General features: G+C 39.3%; 1 protein-coding gene across 1 annotated transcript in view; it reads right to left on the reverse strand.

Moving 5' to 3' along the window:
* Nucleotides 1-19636, reverse strand: part of Iqch (IQ motif containing H) — a 184022-nt gene that overhangs the window by 14276 nt on the left and 150110 nt on the right. The window contains exon 19 of the mRNA XM_027414782.2: nt 12230-12352. Coding sequence (XP_027270583.1) covers nt 12230-12352 — 123 coding nt within the window. The remainder of the gene's footprint in view (nt 1-12229; nt 12353-19636) is intronic.

Here is a 19636-nt window from a genome sequence, read left to right on the forward strand (position 1 = left end):
TAAACTTATGGAAACTGAGCTCACTACTGAGTAAAAAATGAGTCAAGACAAAAATCAAAAAGGAAATTAAGCTTCATATAATTAAATGAAAATAAAAACACAGCATACCCAAACCTATAGTTCACAATGAATGTATTTCTATGAATTCATAGCACTAAATGCCTACATCAAAAAATTGGAGAGATCTCATGTTAGTAACTTAATGGCACACCTGAAAAATCTAGAACAAGAAGAAATAACACTCAAAAAAGCATAGATGTCAAGAAATAATCAAAGTCAGGGCTGAAATCATTGAAATAGAAACAAACAAAAATGCAATATAAAGAGTCAATGAAACAAATAATTGGTTCTTTGAGAAAACCAATAAGATTTCACAGACCTTTACCCAAATTAGCTAAAAGACAGATGATACAAATTAATAAAATTAGAAATGAAAGGGGGGGCATTACTACAGACACTGAGGAAATTCTGAGAACCATGAAGACATACTTCAAAAATCTATACTCCACTGATGTGGAATAATCCTTCTGTACATTGTGAAAATGTGTTATGCTCATTGTTAATAAAGAACTTATTGGCTTGATAGCTAGGCAGGATTTTTGGGACAGAGAGAGTGTTGGGAAGAAGGGCAGAGTCAGAGGAGTTGGAGTAGTCTCGAGCCAGATAAGGAAGAAGCAACATGGGAATTTTACAGATGAGGTAAGCAAGCCTCAGGGTAGCACATAAACTAATAGAAATAGGCCGACCTGACCCATAAGGAGAACCCTCGTCCAGTGGCTGATGGAAGCAGAGACAGACATCCACAGATGTACACTGAACTGAACTCTGGAACTTAGTTGAAGAGAGGGAAGAATGAAGATTGAAGGGGTCGGTACCAGGTTGGAGAAACCCAAAGAAACAGCTGACCTGAACAAGGGGGAGCACATCGACCCCAGATGCTGTCTGGGAGGCCAGTACAGGACTGATCCAGACCCCTGAACATGGATGTCAAGGAGGAGGCCTCTGCACTCCAGGGGGCCCCTGGTAGTGGATTAGTATTTTTCCCTGGTGTAGGAGGGGATTTTGGGAGCCCATCCCACGTGAAGGGATGCACTTTTGCCCTGGACACATGGGGAAGGGCCCAGGCCCAGCCCAGGATGATGTGGTGGACTTTGCGGATCCCCCATTGAGGGCCCTACCCTGCCTGGGGAGTGGAGGGTGGATGGGGTGGGAGGTAGGTGGGGGGGAGGAGGGATGAGGGTAAGGGGAGAGAGAGGGAGAAGGGATTGACATGTGAAATAAGCGTGTTCCTAATTTGAACTAATTTAAAAAATTAATAGAAATAGGTTAATTTAAGTTTTAAGAGCTGGCAGAAGACAAGCCTAAGCTATTGGCTGAGCATATATAATTAATAGTAAGTATCTGAGTGGTTATTTGGGAGTGGCTGCCAAGACCCAGAGAAACTTCTCCTATACTCCACCAAACTGGAAAACTTAAATCAGTGACTGTCTTGACATAGATAACTTACCAAAGTTAAATAAGATCAAATACACAATTTAAACAGATCCATAACACCAATGAAGTAGAAAACAGTAGTTAAAAGTCTCACAAACAAACAACAAACAACCAAACAACCAAACAACCAAACAACAACAACAAAGAAACCCATGGCCAGGGGTGCAGAAGAATTCATGCCAATATCTCTCAAATTATTCCACAAAATAGAAACTAAAGGTACCTTTCCTAGTTCTTCTTTTCTTCTTTTTTCTTTCCTTCTTTTCTTCCTCCCCCTCCTTCTCTTTGAGACAGGATTTCTCTGTGTAGCCCTACTGTCCTGGAACTCACTCTGTAGACCACACTGGCCTCGAACTCTAGAGCACTAGGATTAAAGGTGTGTGCCATCATGCCCAGCTCTCCTAATTCTTATGAGACCACTGATACCAAAAAACACACAAAGACTCAACAATAAGAGAAGATTATAGACCAATATCCTTATAAATATAGATGCAAATATTCTCATTAAAATACTTTCAAATCGAATCCAAGAACACATAAAAAATTGCCCACCATGATCAAGTTGGCTTTACTTCAAAGATGCAAGAATGGTTCAACATACATAAATTGATAAACATGGTCCACCATATAAACAAACTGGAAACATGAAACCACATAAACATGAAAGCCACATGATTATCTCATTAGATTCAGAAGAGGCCTTTGACAAAATCCAACATCTCTTTATTGTAAAAGTCCTGGAGAGACTAGGGATACGAGCAATTTATAGTAATCCCACAGCCAACATCAACTTAAGCAGAAAGAAGCTTAAAGAATTCCCACTAAAATCAGAGCAAGACAGGGAAGGATGTTCATTCTTCCCATACCTATTCAGTTTAAGTACTTGGAGGGTAAGCTGGAATAATAAGACAAGTGAAGGAGTTCAAGGGGCTACAAATAGGAAAAGAAGTCAAATTATCTTTATTTGTAGATGATACGATTTTTATACATAAAAGACTCTAAAAACTTCACCAAGAAACTTCTACATCTGACAAACACCTTCAGCAAAGTAGCAGGATACAAAATTAACACACAAAATCAGCAGCCCTCCAATATACAAATGACAGACTGAAAAAGAAACCAGGGAAACAGTACCTTTCACAATAGCCTAAAAATCAAAACAAAACCTTGGGATAACTCTAACCAATCAAGTGAAAGTCTTGTGTAATAAGATCTTTAAGACATTAAAAAAGAAATTGAAAAATACACAGGAAGATGAGAAGATCTCCCATGCTCAAGGTTATGTACAATTAATGTAGTAAAAATAGCTATCCTATGGGCTGGAGAGATGGCTCAGAGGTTAAGAGCACCGACTGCTCTTCCAGAGGTCCTGAGTTCAATTCCCAGCAACCACATGGTGGCTCACAACCATCCCTTATGAGATCTGGTGCCCTCTTCTGGTGTGCAGATATACATGGAAGCAGAATGTTGTATACATAATAAATAAAATCTTAAAAAAATTGTTCCCTAACTAGAACTAATAAAATAATAAAAGAAAATCTTAAAAAATAGCTATCCTACCAAAAACCATCTATAGATTCAACATATAAAAATTCCAATGCAATTCTTGACAGATATTGAAAAAATTTCATATTCATATGGATATAAAAAACCATAATTGCTAAAACAATCCTGAATAATAATAAAAAAATAGCTGGAGGTATCACCATCCCAGATATCAAGTTGCACTAGAGAGATTTTTGACAAAGGAGCCAAAAATACACACTACAGAAAGATACATCAACAAATGATTCTGGCTTATGGTTGCATGGAGAAGAATGTAGATATTTATTATTCTTCACAAAATTCAACTCAAAATGGACTAAAGACTTCAATAAAAGGCTAGATACTCTGAATATGGTAAAGGGAAATAGGGTTGAATTGATTAGCACAGGAAGAGATTTTCTGAACAGGATACTAGTAGGACAGACAGTAAGACCTACAATTAATAAATGGGACCTCATCAAGCTGAAAAGCTTCTGAATGGCAAAGGACAAGATCATTCAGTAAAAGCAGCAGCCTACAGAATGGGAAAAGGTATTTCCTAATTATACATCTGAGAAAGGCTTAGTATCTAAAGTATCATATAAAGAACTAAACACACACACACACACACACACACACACACACACAACCCTGAACTAAAAGAAACAAATAACCCAATATAAAAATGGGGTACAAACAGAGCCAGTTGGCGGTGGTACATGCCTTTAATCCCAGCATTCAGGAGGCATAGGCAGGCAGACCTCTGTGAGTTTGAGGACAGCCTGGTCTACAGAGTGAGTTTCAGGACAGGCGCCAAAGCTACAGAGAAACCCTGTCTCAAAAAACAAACAGACAAACAAAAACAAAGAGAATGAAAGAAAGAGAAAGAAACAAACAAAGATGGGTACAGGACTAAGCAGAAAGGTCTCAAAAGGTGGAACACAAATGGCTAAGAAACACTTAAAGAAATGCTCAATACGCTTAGTCATCAGGGAATTGCAAATCAAAGCTACTTTGAGATTTCATCTTATACCAGTCATACTGATTAAGGTCAATAAGGCAGATGACAACATATGATGATGAGGATGGGGAGGAGGGAACAATTATTCATTGCTGATGGGAATACAAACTTGTACAGCCACTATGGAAATCAGTATGGTGGTTCTGTAGGATGCTGAGGATCGATCTACTTCAAGATACAGCTATATCACTCTTGGACATATGCCCAAAGGACCACACATCCTACCACATAGATACTTGCTCATCCATGCTCATTGTTACTATATACATAATAGCCAGAAATTGAAAACAGCTGTTATTTTAGAGTCTCTGTCTGATAACTTAAATATTGGATCACTGTGGACACTTTTTATTTTTCTATTTGCTTTCAATCTTTGGTCCTATCCTTTAGTACATCTTATGATTTTTATTGGATTCCAGTAACTTAAGAGAGAAAACTGCAGAGGCTCTCTATCGGCATTTCTCAATCTGTGGGCCATGACCCCTTTGGTAAACCTCTATCTCCAAAAATATTTATATTACTATTCATAACAGTATCAAAATTACAGTTATGGAGTAGCAATGAAAATAATTTTATGGTTGGGAGTCACCACAACATGAGGTATTAAAGGGTCACAGCATTAGGAAGATTGAAAACCACTGACCTACATGGTGTTATTGTTCAGCATGGTGGGCTCTAAGTTTGTTTTTGTTAGAGAACTGGCAATTCGTTTGGATATACCAAGGGCTGAGTTTAGAATGCAGTTTTTCTGTCCTCCTGGTGTTTGGTCTTTTCCCATAGGCAAATGCCATTCTCTCACGCTCTTTTTGAAGTTCTCACTGAAAGCTTGGGGTGTTTATTAGGATCCTTCCAGCTTAACAGCTTGGGAACTTTCATCCCCAGTACCACATGGTTTTTGAAATCCTTGCCAGGTCTTTAGCCTTCCAGCCACTCATTGTATTAGGTTTCTGAACTCTAAAGTACTAAATTCTTTGGCCATTCTGAATTTAACCCTTTCTCTCCTTAGGCCAGTAAGATTGTAATTTCTATTTGAATCTATTGTTTTCAAAGCAAAGCAAAACAAAACAATCCTATGTAAAACAACAAACAAAACTGGGATAAATTTGACAGTCTTATTCCTTTTTATTTTATTTTATTTTTTTGAGACAGAGTTTCTCTGTGTAGCCTTGGCTGTCCTGGCATTCACTCTGTAGACCAGGTTGGCCTCAAACTCACAGAGATCCACCTGCCTCTGCCTCCCGAGTGCTTGGATTAAAGGTGTGCGACACCACCACTGCCTGGTGATAGTCTTATTCTTTTTTTTTTTTAAGATTTTATTTATTATGTATAAACATTCTGCTTCCATGTATATCTGCACACCAGAAGAGGGCACCAGATCTCATAAGGGATGGTTATGAGCCACCATGAGGTTGCTGGGAATTGAACTCAGGACCTCTGGAAGAACAGCCAGTGCTCTTAACCTCTGAGCCATCTCTCCAGCCCGATAGTCTTATTCTTAAGGGCCAGAGTCCTTCATGTATTGATTGATTGGTTACAACTGTTTTCAAAAAAGTAGTTCTATAAATATTTGTCCATGTTTTACAATTCAGTTTTGGTGATTAGATTAAGTTGAGTACAAACTACCTTGCCATAGACAGAATGAGATCTCTAGGCATGGCAGTACATTTTTGTAACTATCTCTCTATGACAGTTAGCCAGGAATTTTTTTCAGCCTGCATCCACAGGTTTACTCAAATGTTTTTGTTTTTAATATCCATAAAATAAGTATTTTTCTTCCCTTGTACATCAGAATGACTTCAGTGTAGACAATTCTACTCTAGCTCCATGGTCTAGTCTTACTCCCTGTAAAGTATCCTCCCATTGTTAACTTCCCAGCCATCAGATTCCTTGTTTCTGTTTTACTCAGGCCTGCCTCCCTGGGCTGGCAACTTAAATTAACTTTTTAAATTTGTTTTTATCTTAGACTTTCTTTTAAAATATTTAAGAATTTGCTCTTGCATAAAATCCTTTATATAATACTAGTTACTGGAAAGCACTCAAAAATAAAGCTTTGCTATGGAGACTTGCAAAGCTGTTTATTTTAAGCCTTTGCAAGCAATGTTTACTTTTAAAGTTATGGAAAGGATAAAACAAAATATCTGAACATATTTTACACAGTATATCATGCTTTAGAATAATATCACATGTGATGATAGACGACCCATGGTGTCTCCAGATTAGGTCTGGGTCTTGATATGGAAAGATACGTGCTAAAAAGGAGAAAATAATTATCTGTTCAACATTCACCACTCAAACCCTGGGGGTAAAGGGACAAAGCCACTGCTATAATTGTTTCCATTTGGAAGGGAAAAGAATGACACAAATGGAAGACAGCCTGTAGTGGTTCTGAAGTTCCCTTGGGCTTCTGTAGTGTGTAGGGGAAATAGTCTCTAGCAGGGCATTTCCATCAACTTCAGAGGACTTTTGTAAGTGGTGGGTTTTTTGATTGTTTTGTTTCTTGTGGCCTTGGTTCTGCCTTCTGATTATTCTCTTTCCATAATAATCCTTGGCCATATCTGAAGTGGACATTAGAGATTATGCTTTCCTTAGAACCTTTAAGACTTTCTACCACTTACTATCTATTGATAGCTGAGGACCCAGAGTTTTTTTTTTTTTTTTTTTTTTTTAACCACTTAAACCGGCACAACCTCCTTCAGTGTATATTAATGCTTCTTTTAACTGTTGAAGTACTCAAATTTTTTACTTCAGGCTAGAGAGATGACTCAGTTCATAAATCACTTGCCTCACAACTATGAAGACCTGAGTTTGGATCCTCAGGGCCAGATTAAATAAGTGGGTGCGTTCCTATAATCTGAGCACTGGGAAATGGGAGGATCTCTGGAAGTTCACAGTTAACCTGTGTGTGTGTGTGTGTGGCAAAGTTCCAGGCTAATGAGTGACTCGACTCAAACAAAAAAGTGAAAGAGGCCTGAGAACTGACACATGAGGTCATCTTCTGACTTCAACAAGTGGCCCATGTACATGTGCACTGGCACTCACTGGAGCACACACACAAACATAAAACACATGCAACTTTAATTTCAATCAGCTACAATAACTGCATATGTAGTTCTTTCTGCATATAGCTAAGTTTTTCTTTATTTCTTTGTTTTCTTGTTTCTCTGCCCCTCTCATTCCCTTAATTGTAGGTGTCTTAAGCCTACAAGCTTTAGTAGGAGAGTGATAGCCTTTGTCTGGTTTTCTTGCACTAATCTTTCTATATTAAAACATTTGCTAGATGCTATGATCTTTGTCACATCCTTACTCTGAGATCCATTCAGAGGTTTTAGTAGTTGGTTGTATTTGCAACTGTAATTTGATCCTTATTATAAGGCCGAGTTTTACTTTTGTGTGTGTGCAAAAGCCTTTCAGTATTGTGTGTGTGTGTGTGTGTGTGTGTGTGTGCGCGCGCGCGCGCGCGCGCGCGCGCACGCGCACAGACTCGGTGCTATTGTGCATGTGTGGCAGTTCAAGGACAACTCTGTGGTATTGGTTGTCTCCTTCCTCATTTATATGGGTTCAGGGAATCAAATCCAAGTTATCAGGCCTGTGTACCATGCTCCTGTGGAGCCATTTGCCAGTTCCTTTCAGTATATTTTATGCCTCCTTTTGAAATTTAAACCTCAGCTTAGTTTTTCCAGCTTTTCCAAGTTCCTACTTTCTAGAGTCTGTTGATTTTCATTTCTGTTATATATTGTGTGATACATTTAGAGGCTCATCATTTTTGTATTCTTTCACAAAGCAGTCAACATTGTATTTTCTAACTTTTTCTAATGCTGTGGACACATTAGGCCTTCTAAGTTGGTATAGATGTCAGTTTTGCTAAATATTTTATCACTTCACAATATGACTTTTGAGATGGCCTATTCCCATGAACAGCTTCCATGTCACCCACTACTTACCACAATATCAATATCAAACTTTCAGGTTTTGTTTGGGAACACTTTTGTTTTGATACTAATTTCTGTGCCACCCAGGTAGGCTGGCTATGCTTCAGTATTTGAAAAACAGTTGCTGGTAGTTTATAGCAACAGAAGCTGTAGTTCTTGCTCATGTGCTTATTCCATATGGATGGCACGTGTGTCCAATCACTGTAGATGTCCTCAGACACCAGGCTGTTGCAGTGAGCTGTTGGAATGAGTTCCATGTTTTTCCAAGGTAGGAAAGAGGATATGGCAACTCAGAAGTTCTGCATAGGTAGGATATACCTCATTTCTGTTCATATCTTATTGACCAAAATAAATTACATAGTCATGCTCAACTTTGTGGGAGCATGTGCCTGGAAAAGGGAGAATCAGGGTATTTGTAAACAATGCAAATATTTCCCACCATGGCAATATCTAGGCCAGAGAAAAATGATTGTTATTGATCGTGGGGCTACTTAAGACTGTGGCACACTGCCTGTGTATGAGTGATGCCAGCCCCCTTCACACTATTGCAGAGAGTAAACATGATACCTTTCTTCATATGGCTTGCATTACAACTTTATTGCATTAAGAAACTAGTGGGGGCATTCTGTAGCATTGCAGAAATAACAGGAATGAGACCCATAAGTTACTTACAAACTCAACAATGCATCTGTCTAACATTCATCAAGAAAAAAATAAGCTCATAGGGTAATCTGACACTCCCCACACTCAATTTTGAAAAAAAAACTATGATAACAATGGGAAGAAAACCAAATTTAATGAGAACATCAGAGGATTCTTCCTTTGGTAACATCAAAAATAATATATTGTTTATATTGCTTGATGATTTTCCTGGAAAAGCACCCACTTTAAATTCAACCAAAAGTTAAAAACAGATAGCAGGGGTTACTTTTGGATTTAGGTAAATGGTTTTCTTTTTATTCTTAATATAACCTAGAGAGATAATGAAACCTAAGGGAAGTCCATCTTAAACTATTCTGGTTTGTGTTAAGGTAGAGGCAGTCACAGAGGCTGTGCAGAAAGGTGCTGCTTCTCCAGCTGAGTGAGCAGCACAGAGACAGAACACTCCCTTGAAATGCATCTCAGAACTCTTTCATTAGGCTGGCAATCATATTATAGTTAAACTGAAGCAGTTCTTAAGAGGAAAAGGCACACATGAAAGAAAGCTGTGTACAGTTATGGGTCAAATACCAGCTTCATAACATTCTTGGGAGTATGCATTCATGGGAAAATGCTCACTGTGATATAGTAGAAACAGCACCTCCTCCAACATGAGTATGAAAGTGCTCAGCCCAGTGGCTAGCAAACAGTAAGGGCTCTAAAATGCTGGCCCATCATCTTCCTTACTCAGAGAAGTCCATCAAGACAGGAAGGAGAGCAGGAGTATGAAGAATGCCTGCAATCCCAGGAATTGAACAGTTGAGGCAGCAAGACTGCCCGGAATTTAAAACCAGCCTAAGATTCAGAGTAAGATCTTGTCTCGGGAAACCAAAAGAAGATGATGAAGAAAAAGAGGGAGAAAGGGGGGAGAAGGAAGAAGAAAAGGGGTAGTGTAAGGAAAAGAAGAGGAGTGGTGGTGGGAAGTTCTTATTAGGGATCAATTTCTAAATCAATTTTTACAGTCAAGAAATATGAGAGCCCATCTTAGGAAAAGTCAGGCAATCGTACAACTGGGAAATTTGTAAAATGCCAATATGGTCAGATGATTATCATTTCAGCCTCACTTGCTTTCTCTTTTTCTCTCTCTCTCATACACACATGGATATATTATGTGTGTTGTTCCTAATCCATGTATATGTGTATATAAAATATATTTATTGACATATATTTGTTTGCTTTGCTTCTGGTTATGCTGTTTTCTTAGGGGCTCCTCTAATCTCTAGGTTTTATCTCTCCTTTGCTTCTGACTGTTTTTCTTCTTTGTATTGTTCCATTACTCTGTTGCCCCTAATCTGTATTTTTCTTTACCTTTTTATCTTTCATCATTTGTAAGTTATTGAACACAAGCAAACCTGCAGGTGAGCCCGTGGAACTGTCATGGCTGTCTGTGATGCCTCTCTGCCATTCTTTCTGTAGTTTTCCCTAGCAAGGCCCTGACCCTCACTGATCTGCTTCCTCTGCACCATGTGCTTGCCCCCTCGACCACAACAATCCTCTTATTACGATACTGCTCTTAGTTGCAGTATCATAGCCAATGAGGTTTGTTCCAGACACAATTATTGCTAATTAATAACTTTTCTCAATACCTGTTGTTATAACTTGCAATACACTCAGCATTGGGAAATTTTGACAGTCTCTACAGAGACCAAATTGAAAAATAGAAAATAAAGAAAAAGAGTGAGTGTATGCAATCACTCAAGAAACAAAGGTGTAAATAATTCCTTGAGTTTTGGGCTTTACTTTTCTCAAAAGTATTATAACTCCAATCAAGTGCAAAGCCTTGAGCTCAAGAATAAACACATTTTAGTGAGTAGACAGTGATAAAGTATGTTTTGTTTTGTGCTTCTTTGAGACTTTCCCTGCTAAATGTGCTGCTTCACAGAATATATTCTGCTTTGATATTTTAGAAAAACAAAACAAATAGATTAGCTACCTTGTGGTACATGGGAATGTTTCAGTCCCATGAGTTTGGGACTAAAAATTATTTCATTTTGAAGGGATTGTGTGTAGTATATGTAACAATTTCAGGTAAATCAGTTCATTCTCATATTTTCATTTTTTTTCTGAATTGCATCAGATTGAATGTAATTTACAAAGCAATATGAGCTCTGTTATATACATTTGCACCAACACAGATCAAGCTAACCAAAGGCCCTCATGATCTTGACAGTGCCCTGGCAGCTGACTGGGGTTGCCAATTGTCATCCAGGGCATCCTGTACACAGCTGGTACTGTGCTTAATGTTTAAACGACTTTAAGGAGCCCATAAAAAGATGACTCTTGAAAACAGTATTGGTTCTCAACTAGGAAAACCGAAAATTCAGAGACATCAGAGCTGTGAATGTGGCTCAGTGGCAAACTGCTTGCCTAAAATTAATAGATATTGAATTGTATTTCTATAAATCAAAAAACAATTAAGTTGTAACTTATAATTATCATGTCATTATATTTAATGTGGGCAGTGAATTTACTCTTATAACATTGGTGAGATGTGGGGTTGGGTTTGTCAAATCAGCACAAGGTCATGTAGGGTCTTAGGACATCCTGGAATGCCAGAGATTTGAAACTATGTGTCTGAGTGGAAAAATACGAAATGATTTCTCCAGAGTAGTATGAATTTCTGGACACAAACTGGAGGTCCTGGTTTAGGAATAAGGCCTTATATTTCATACACTCTATGAAGGTACATTATGATGGAGCCGCTGCACAGGGACAAAAATGGAGATTCTGTCTCCCTCCTTAAAAAATAATCAGAACTCATTCCTGAAAGAAATCACATGTAAACAGCAGAATAATAAAGACTTCTTTTTGTTGTTCCCCAATTTGCATTTTTAACCCTAAAACATTTATGTGACTATACTGGAAGCAGGTCCTTTGAGGAGGTCACTAAGTAAAAAGACTCATAAGAGTAGAACCCTGATCCTTTAGAGTTGGTTTCCTTATACAAAAGACATCATGTCCCCTGGTGCGTGCGTGCGTGCGTGCGTGCGTGCGTGTGTGCGTGCGTGTGTGTGTGTGTGTGTGTGTGTGTGTGTGTGTTAGAAACACAAGAAGATGATGGTGGTCTATAAGCAAATAAAAAGATTCCATTACCAGGAGCCAAATCTACTAATGGCTTGATCTTAGATTTCCACCCTCCAATTGTGAGAAAGCAAATTCTTGCTGCTTAAGCCACTCTGTGAGTGCTATCTGTTCTATGTGTCTAAGAAGAAAGACCAAGAGGATATTTCTTAGTAGTGAGTAAGCTCTGGAGGCTCAGGGCATGCCTGTTGCAGGATCAAGAAATGCCTCCAGGGTAATCCTAAATCTGGTAACCAGGACTATTGCTTTATAATGTGGTTGTGCAAGTCTGGAGAAGGGAACTTTCCAGGACTAGTGCTGCCCCTGGTGGAGCTGCTGTTGTGCAGGTGCCTGTCCTGTAAAATGCCTAACGCTCCAATGAACACACCCACCTAATCTTAAAAAAAAAAAAAAAATCTCTTTGAAGGGGCAGCAGTTTATCAGCCACCTAGATCCTGCACATATTGATTGATCCAACCCAATGAACTATAACCCCTCATACCTCAAGGTCATAGCCAATGCCATGGGCCTTACACATCTGGAGAAAAACATAATAGAAGACTAGGGAGAGATTGTCGTGCTTCAGCTGGGTGGTCATCACTGCATAGCGACTGGTTTCTGGTGACTAGAAAAGTCACAACTGAAAGTTAGACTCTAAAAATTTTCAAATCAAATTTTAACTTTATAGTTACAGATTTGCGTAAAATTGATTAGATAATGCAGAAGTGTTTATCCCGCCACAAGTGCACTGTTATTACTGTCTTACATTGCTTTGGAACATTTGTCATAACTAGGAACCAAACTGATACATTACTATTATCTACCTAAGTTCATACTTCATATGAATTTCATTAGTTTCCCCCTTCGTGTTCCAGGATCCCATCTTATATTTAGTGTCATATTATACTCAGTTATCCTATTTCCTTATGTTCCTCGGGTCTTTTTACAGTGTTTCAGATTACCATGTTTTTGATAAACTTGACAATTTTGAGGAGTACTGGATGGCTAGTTCATAAAATTGATTTGTTTTTCCTGATGTTTTTCTCATGAGAGAGCAAGGCCACACATATAAACCAGTCTTCATCACCTCCTATCAAGGGTCTATGCTATTGTGTTTTGACTGCTATTTCCTAAAGGTCACATGTTAAAGGACAGTGAAGCCATTAGGAGGTAGGATTCTGTGGAAGGGCCTGTGGAAGGTCTCAAAAGGAATTGTGAGAAATTGGTGGTTTAGTATCTAGTCTACTTCTTGGCTCCTAGTGTAAGTGGTTTTATTTCACCATGCATGTTTTATTGTTGCAATCTATCACCCCCACCAGAGGCCCAAAGTAATGAGTGGGTTAGTCCACCATGGACTGGTACCTTCAAACTATAAGCTAAATAAAACCCCTGTCTTATTTTCTCCAAGTTAACTAACACAGTATCAACATGACATATTATTGAGAGTGTTAGAAATAGTATTCCTCTTTCCCACACTATACTTTATAGAAGTAAGTCACTTTAGTGTTCACAAAAATCCCCTCTTCTCAAGGTAGCCAATTTTGGAACTAATTGCATTTTCAGTTAGGAAACTGCTATTTTTTAAATTTTTATTAGTAAATATTAGTTATACATACAAATGGGTTTCATTATGGCATCTTCATACATGTACACAATGGATTTCAATTATAGTCACTTATTACTCCCTCTTGTTCCCTCTCTCTCTGGATAATCTCTTTCCTCTTCCTAAGTAGCCCTTCTGCTTTTCATGCCTTTCACTTTATTTTGCATACCTATCAGTTGGGGCTACCCCAGAGACTGGCTATAGTAGGCCCAGAGAATTTTACTTATATATTTTCTAAAACATTTAAAATTTAATCTGCACAAATTAAGGTATTAGATGTGAGCAGCTTTGTAGAACACCATTTGTAAGATATATTTGCCTTGGACAATCGGCTGTTTTGTGGGTAACTGGAAGTTTGGAGACCTGCATACAGAGCCATGACCAACTTAAGAGTTGTAAAAGAATACTTCTGGCCCAGGTCTTGAACCTAGGGGTCCCACAGGTGTTTGGACTTCCACAGTAACTTGAAACAGGAGAAGACAAAAAAGATGCTGGCTTTGGGGTACCTGGAGATCTGTAGGCAGACCTCAGGCTTTGTCTAGGAAACAGTGTGGGGTCTGAGATGATTGAGTGCACATCAGAGACTATATAGCCTTACTCTTCTTTCTTCCTCACCCCCACATATATACAAACTCTATAGTCATCTTTTGTAACATGTCCCCCTTCCATGTGACTTTTCCATCAACATTTATATCAAACCCTATATGTGAAGGTTCCCAGGCAATATCATTGTTAAGGATGTTCTTCCCATGTGTAGGCAGAGTTCATGTCTATACAAATGTTAGGCCCTTGCAGGATAAGGTGTCTTGAGTCATGTATTGCCATTAGGATTGTCCCATCTGTACCTTCCAGGACATTTTTATTTTCATCAGAGACACAAAAACATTTTACCTATCAGTTGGGGCACCATGTAATGTTTGATACACATATGCAATCACAATATTTAAATCAGATAAGCATTTTATTTCTTCAAACATTTATCATTTCTTTGTGGTTAAAAACTTTCAAAAGTTCTTTCTTAGGTTACTTTTTCTTTTTAAATGTGCAGTACATAACTATTGTCAATAGCCACCATGTTGCAAATATTGTGGTGACAAGAGCCGGCTAAGAGAAGCTCTGACTCAACTGGCTAGACTCTCCCACGCCAGGCACATACCTACCTTCATAGTGAAGGCCCAGAAGCCTGAGCCTTTGCACATGGGTATGAACTGCAATACTTTGGAATTCCACTGTGGCTACTGAGCTTGTAATTGTATGGTAATTTCTGTGAATTCACATGGTAATTCCATCCAAGGTTATATTTGTCTTCTAAACTTGGCTTATACTACCTTAGTATATAAATAAGCACAACCAAGATTATGCTACAGTCAGTGAGAGAGGCAGGAAAGTACCTGGTAGGTAGATCACCCTCCATGCTGTGGTACTTGGTCATAAAGCACAAGAGAAGAGCTCATGGCCCAGTAGAATATGACTTCTGGATGTCAGTAAGACCAGGCCACCCTGAGGCTACTTCTTGGTGAAATTCAGAACCTAGCTTAGTGGGCAGACTCTTCCAGAGTCTTGATGAACTTCTTTAACCACTTCCCCTCCCTCTTCTAATTATTTGCCATCTTCTAAGAGACCACAGGTCTTACAGACATTCTCCCTTTCCTAATGGAGGCCTTCCCTTCCTTTCTACTCAGTGACTACCCTCAAGCATCCTCAAGAAGCATACCCAGAAGCATCCTCAAGAAGGAGCTGAGGATCCCAGGAACTCAAGCCCTGACTCCAAGTCAGTGCAAGGCTGGGTAAACACCAGTTTCAAGTTTGACAGCCTGCACATAACACCTTGGCTTCCCTGTTTATTTGCTAAGTAATCCTTAACATGTGCTCACCTTCTCTTAACCCAAATTTTTACATCTAAAAATGAACCTAATAGTGCCTGTCTAGTATATTGGGTTATGAACAAGTTTATGTGACGTTCTTAGCAAAGAACATGTGGATAAGGCTTAGCGAACTGTGATGCTGCCCTCACCCTAAGCTCTATGGCAGATCCAGGCACTGCCTTTCATAAGTGGCTCTTTGCCGCTTATTCCAGTTTTCTCCATGCTTCATGTGTTGGATAAAAGACCTTCTGAATTTACTTCTAGTTGATTCTTGGTGAGTGTTTAATGATATAGCCAAGTGATGACTGATAGTCTCAGATATGGCCTGTCATAAAAATATTACTCCCTTCCTGAAGTTTCTGCAATAACAATAAAAACCAACCTAAGAACCTTTTCAAGAAAGACTGCAGTATGGAGAGACAGGCCTTTCCTGTTTGCTCATGGCTGTGCTCATCCTTCTGTCCTCTGCAATGTGTAAGGATTCCTACAGACAATCCCATTCTTTAGGACCCATAAAATCAAGCTGTTCAGGAGACCTTGGGGATTATTTAGCCCTTCCTTGTTTACAACTGAGGAAACTGAGGCCAGAGCAAAGATCAGAATTCATGATCCCTGACCTCTCAGACCGACATCTTCACTCCAAATTCCCATTGGCCACATCTGGAATGTGTGGGGATCTCAGAAAGATAGTCTTTCCATGAAAACAAGAAGAAACAGCACACAAAACATTATCAGTGCTAGTCTAGTCTTATTAAACTACCTTTCTAAATCATGATCTAACAAGAATACTTCAAGCTAAATAAAAGAAGCCTGGAATACTCTTTTTCACTGGAGAATATAATTTTGCCTCAGTCACAATTTAAATTGATTTAGTTGTGAGCACAGCGTCTGAAGTGTGGGACGCGTTCTATTTTCACCATGATACTTGTTTTGACAGTGATGCATTTCAGTTGACATAGCTGAAATCCTCATGTAATAAATCTCTGCCTGGAAATTAATCATGTTTATAATATTCTGAGAATTAATAACACCCATTGCTCAAATCATTAACTTAAAAAAGGAGCTTCCAAAATCTGTTCTCGGCAGTAAGGGACCACAAATAAATGAATGTTTGATAAAATAATCCAAGTAGCAGTTTAACAAGCGTAAACTGGAATGTGGCTGCAATAACACAGAACTATTGTTTAAGGGTTGGCAGAGGCTGATGAGGTTCTTATTCCAGTTATGAAGCAGGCATCCACATGCATAATGAACTGCTCTCTGAATTATTAATGCGTTGCTTATTTAGCCTCATCTGTCTAGAAGATAATGTATCCTAACTCTAATGAGTGATTGGTTTTGTACATAATTACAGTAGCAGCAGTAGTGGGGAAATGTGTGCCTTCAACGAAGGAGTTCTAAAAATAAAGTCATCACATAAACTCTGATGTGGTTGCATTCTATCAAAATCAAACCCGAAGCATTTGAGAATTCATAATAAATTACAGGAGACAGAGTCATTATTAACATCATAATTTAACACAAAAGGTTTTACTTAATCATTCATTACAGATCATATCTTTTCAAACATGTATAAATGACTTGGGTTGTTTTAAGATGTAACAAAGATGACTTGTTTATGGCTACTCAGCAACTGTGGTTTAGAAAGTCTGGGAAGAGACCTTCTAAAGTTGACAGAAAAGGGTGATTATTTATGCCAATTTTGAAGTTAATTAAAAGTTTAAAAAATGACCTCTTTGTGTGTATGTGTGTATGTGTACATGGATACATGTGTACACATGTGTGTAAAGGTAGAAGATGACACTGAATATCTTCCTCATCACCCATTGTCTTACTTTTTTTCTTTTTTTTGAGACAGGGTTTATTTCTCACTGAACCTGGAGCTTACTGATTTATGTAGGCATCACTGCACCCAGATTCTTACATGGGTGCTGGGGACTGAACTCAGGTCTTCATGCTTATGCAGCAACTGAGCAAGCACTGGGCTTACTAATCCAGCACCCCAGTCCTTTTTATTTCTAAAATATGCATATCTGGAATTTCCCAGACTTTGTTAATGCCTTCAAATGTATTTGGTTGGTTGGTTTGCTGGCTGTAAAGGAGTCTAGATCAGACATGATGACCTGACCCAAGGGGTTCCAAACAGTCCTGACACCCGTTGCTCACAGTGGACATGGCTGAGCTCACCTGAGAGTCTAGAACTGGGTCTTTGCTCGTTTGCAGTTTGTTTTTCTTGTCTCAGCACAGCGCATTAAAGGGATAGAAGCAAACTAGGAGCATTTTATATTCCAGCTCTTAGTTCTGAATGTTCTGTCATTATCAGAGTGGGTTGATTATCATAGATGCCATCCCTTCGTAGTAACCACCTTGTTATTTGCTTCCATCTACAAAGGGGGCTGACTGTGAACCTATCACAGTGTGTTTATACTTGCTTGAGAAGTTTCAGGTTGGCTGAAAATTGTTCCGTGTACATGTGTACATGCTTCTTTTTAAAGAACCTATTGTATATATAAATATTCCTGGGGCCTACACACACACACACACACACACACACACACACACACACACACACACACACACACAGAGAGTGATTCAGACTGGAAAAATCTATTACACTCTGAAACCTATAGCATTTTAAGCTTATTCTCATACCAGAATCCCTGAATAGCTTTTCTGCCACGACTCTAGAAATACTTGATTTCTCGAGGGTTTCCTGTTTTGTGTAGGCAGTTCTTAAAAGTAAACAATAGTTTTCACGGAATTCCCAATCTTGGCCTGTAGCTAGGAATGACACTTAGAGGCAAGAGGGAAGAAATGGGAGAATGCTGCTGATTTGAGGTACAACTACTGCTTATGGCTCCCCAAAGCTGCACTCCTATGGAGCGGATTGTATTTGGAAGATTGTGCTGATACCAACTCAGCGTCTAGCTTCCTCCTGGCATGGGGTTTTACTGCATCTTTTCATCCAGCACTAAGCCAAGGCTTCCACAGATCCTTCCAGTGAAAATAGAGACCTCAAGTAGAGGCAATTTCCTCACACCCAGTTCAGTTCTGCTTTTCAATAAGCAAAGATTGAGGTGATTCCTGGGAGCAAGGCCCTAGCTGGCACCTCACAGGAGAACTGGATTGAAGGGGTAAAGGAAGAAGCCACATGAGCACTCAAGGCATCAAGAACCTCTCTAGAATGGTGGGGATCTAGGGCAGAGTCAAACAGGCTCCTTTAAACCTAGAGACGTCTAGTTCTGAAGATGTTCGGCAGAAAGGTAGAGGATGTTGCTCCAAAAAGGCTCTGAGAAGTCCAAGTAAATACTGATGGTCTGTAGAACTGGCTTTGAATTCAGAGATTCTCTTGCCTCTGCCTCCCTAGTGCTAGAATTAAAGGTGTGTGCCACCAGTCCCAGTTGGAATTCTTTGTCTACTGAATATATTTGGATGTCAGGTGGGGCTTCATTTTCAAGAAGGACAAGAAGCTACTGTTTGAAAGGGCAGAAGAAAAGCTTCAGCAGCACTCAGGACAATTGTGGCTGCAGAGCCTCAATTACACTCATATACCAAGGACCATTTTGCTCCGTTGACCTTTATTCTTTTCCCTGGTGACCTGTTTAGCTAGTTCCACAAGCACCCACTCTCCTCATAGAGACCTAATCTCTTTATACCCTGGATGCTATAGTTGGTAAACTTTACTAGCATCAGGTCTTAGGCCTGTCATCCTAGTAATGACAAAGGGGACTATGGTACAAGAGAGACAGATCAGGGGAGGCCTCAATAACTAAGCTGGGAAGATCACAGTAACCTGATCTTTAAAAAACCCGAATAGGAAGTGAAACCTCCAGTGCCAGGAATGGGTTACATCTAGTTGAGTCATTGGCCAAAGAGGCCCATGGAAACCCCCAAACATGTCAGGCTATTGCCAAGGCTATTAGTTACTTTCTACAACCTGATACTGAACACAGAGAAGTCAAGCTGGTGCCCCACTCACTAACGTTCATGGTAGTAGAAGGTACTCTGCATGCTACCACTAACCCAACTACAAACACTGCCTGCATGAGGTGCTGGTGCAATGGTGGCACAAACTTTGTGGGAGTGGCCAACCACTCGGATTATTTTTAAGGCCTACTCCATGAGATGGAACCCATACCTGACAGTGCTCAGTTGGCCAAGAACCTGAGACTGCATAAGCTATGGACCTATGGAAAAACAAATGCTATTGTTCTGATAAAGGAAAACATCAATAAAATGACTCCTTATGACATTCGGCTATATCCACAGATAAGTGTCTCATTTGGCCATTATGGGAGAAGCTTCTTTTTGCAGTAGATGGGAACTAACAGAGACCTACAACGACAATGTGCAGAGTAAGAGACTTTGGAACACTCAATCCTAAATGGGATTACACCCCTTCCCTACAGGTTCAGGGAACTATGTAGAAGAGAAGGTAGGA

Source organism: Cricetulus griseus, chromosome 4 (assembly GCF_003668045.3).
Source record: "Cricetulus griseus strain 17A/GY chromosome 4, alternate assembly CriGri-PICRH-1.0, whole genome shotgun sequence".
NCBI classification, from domain to species: Eukaryota; Metazoa; Chordata; class Mammalia; order Rodentia; family Cricetidae; genus Cricetulus; species Cricetulus griseus.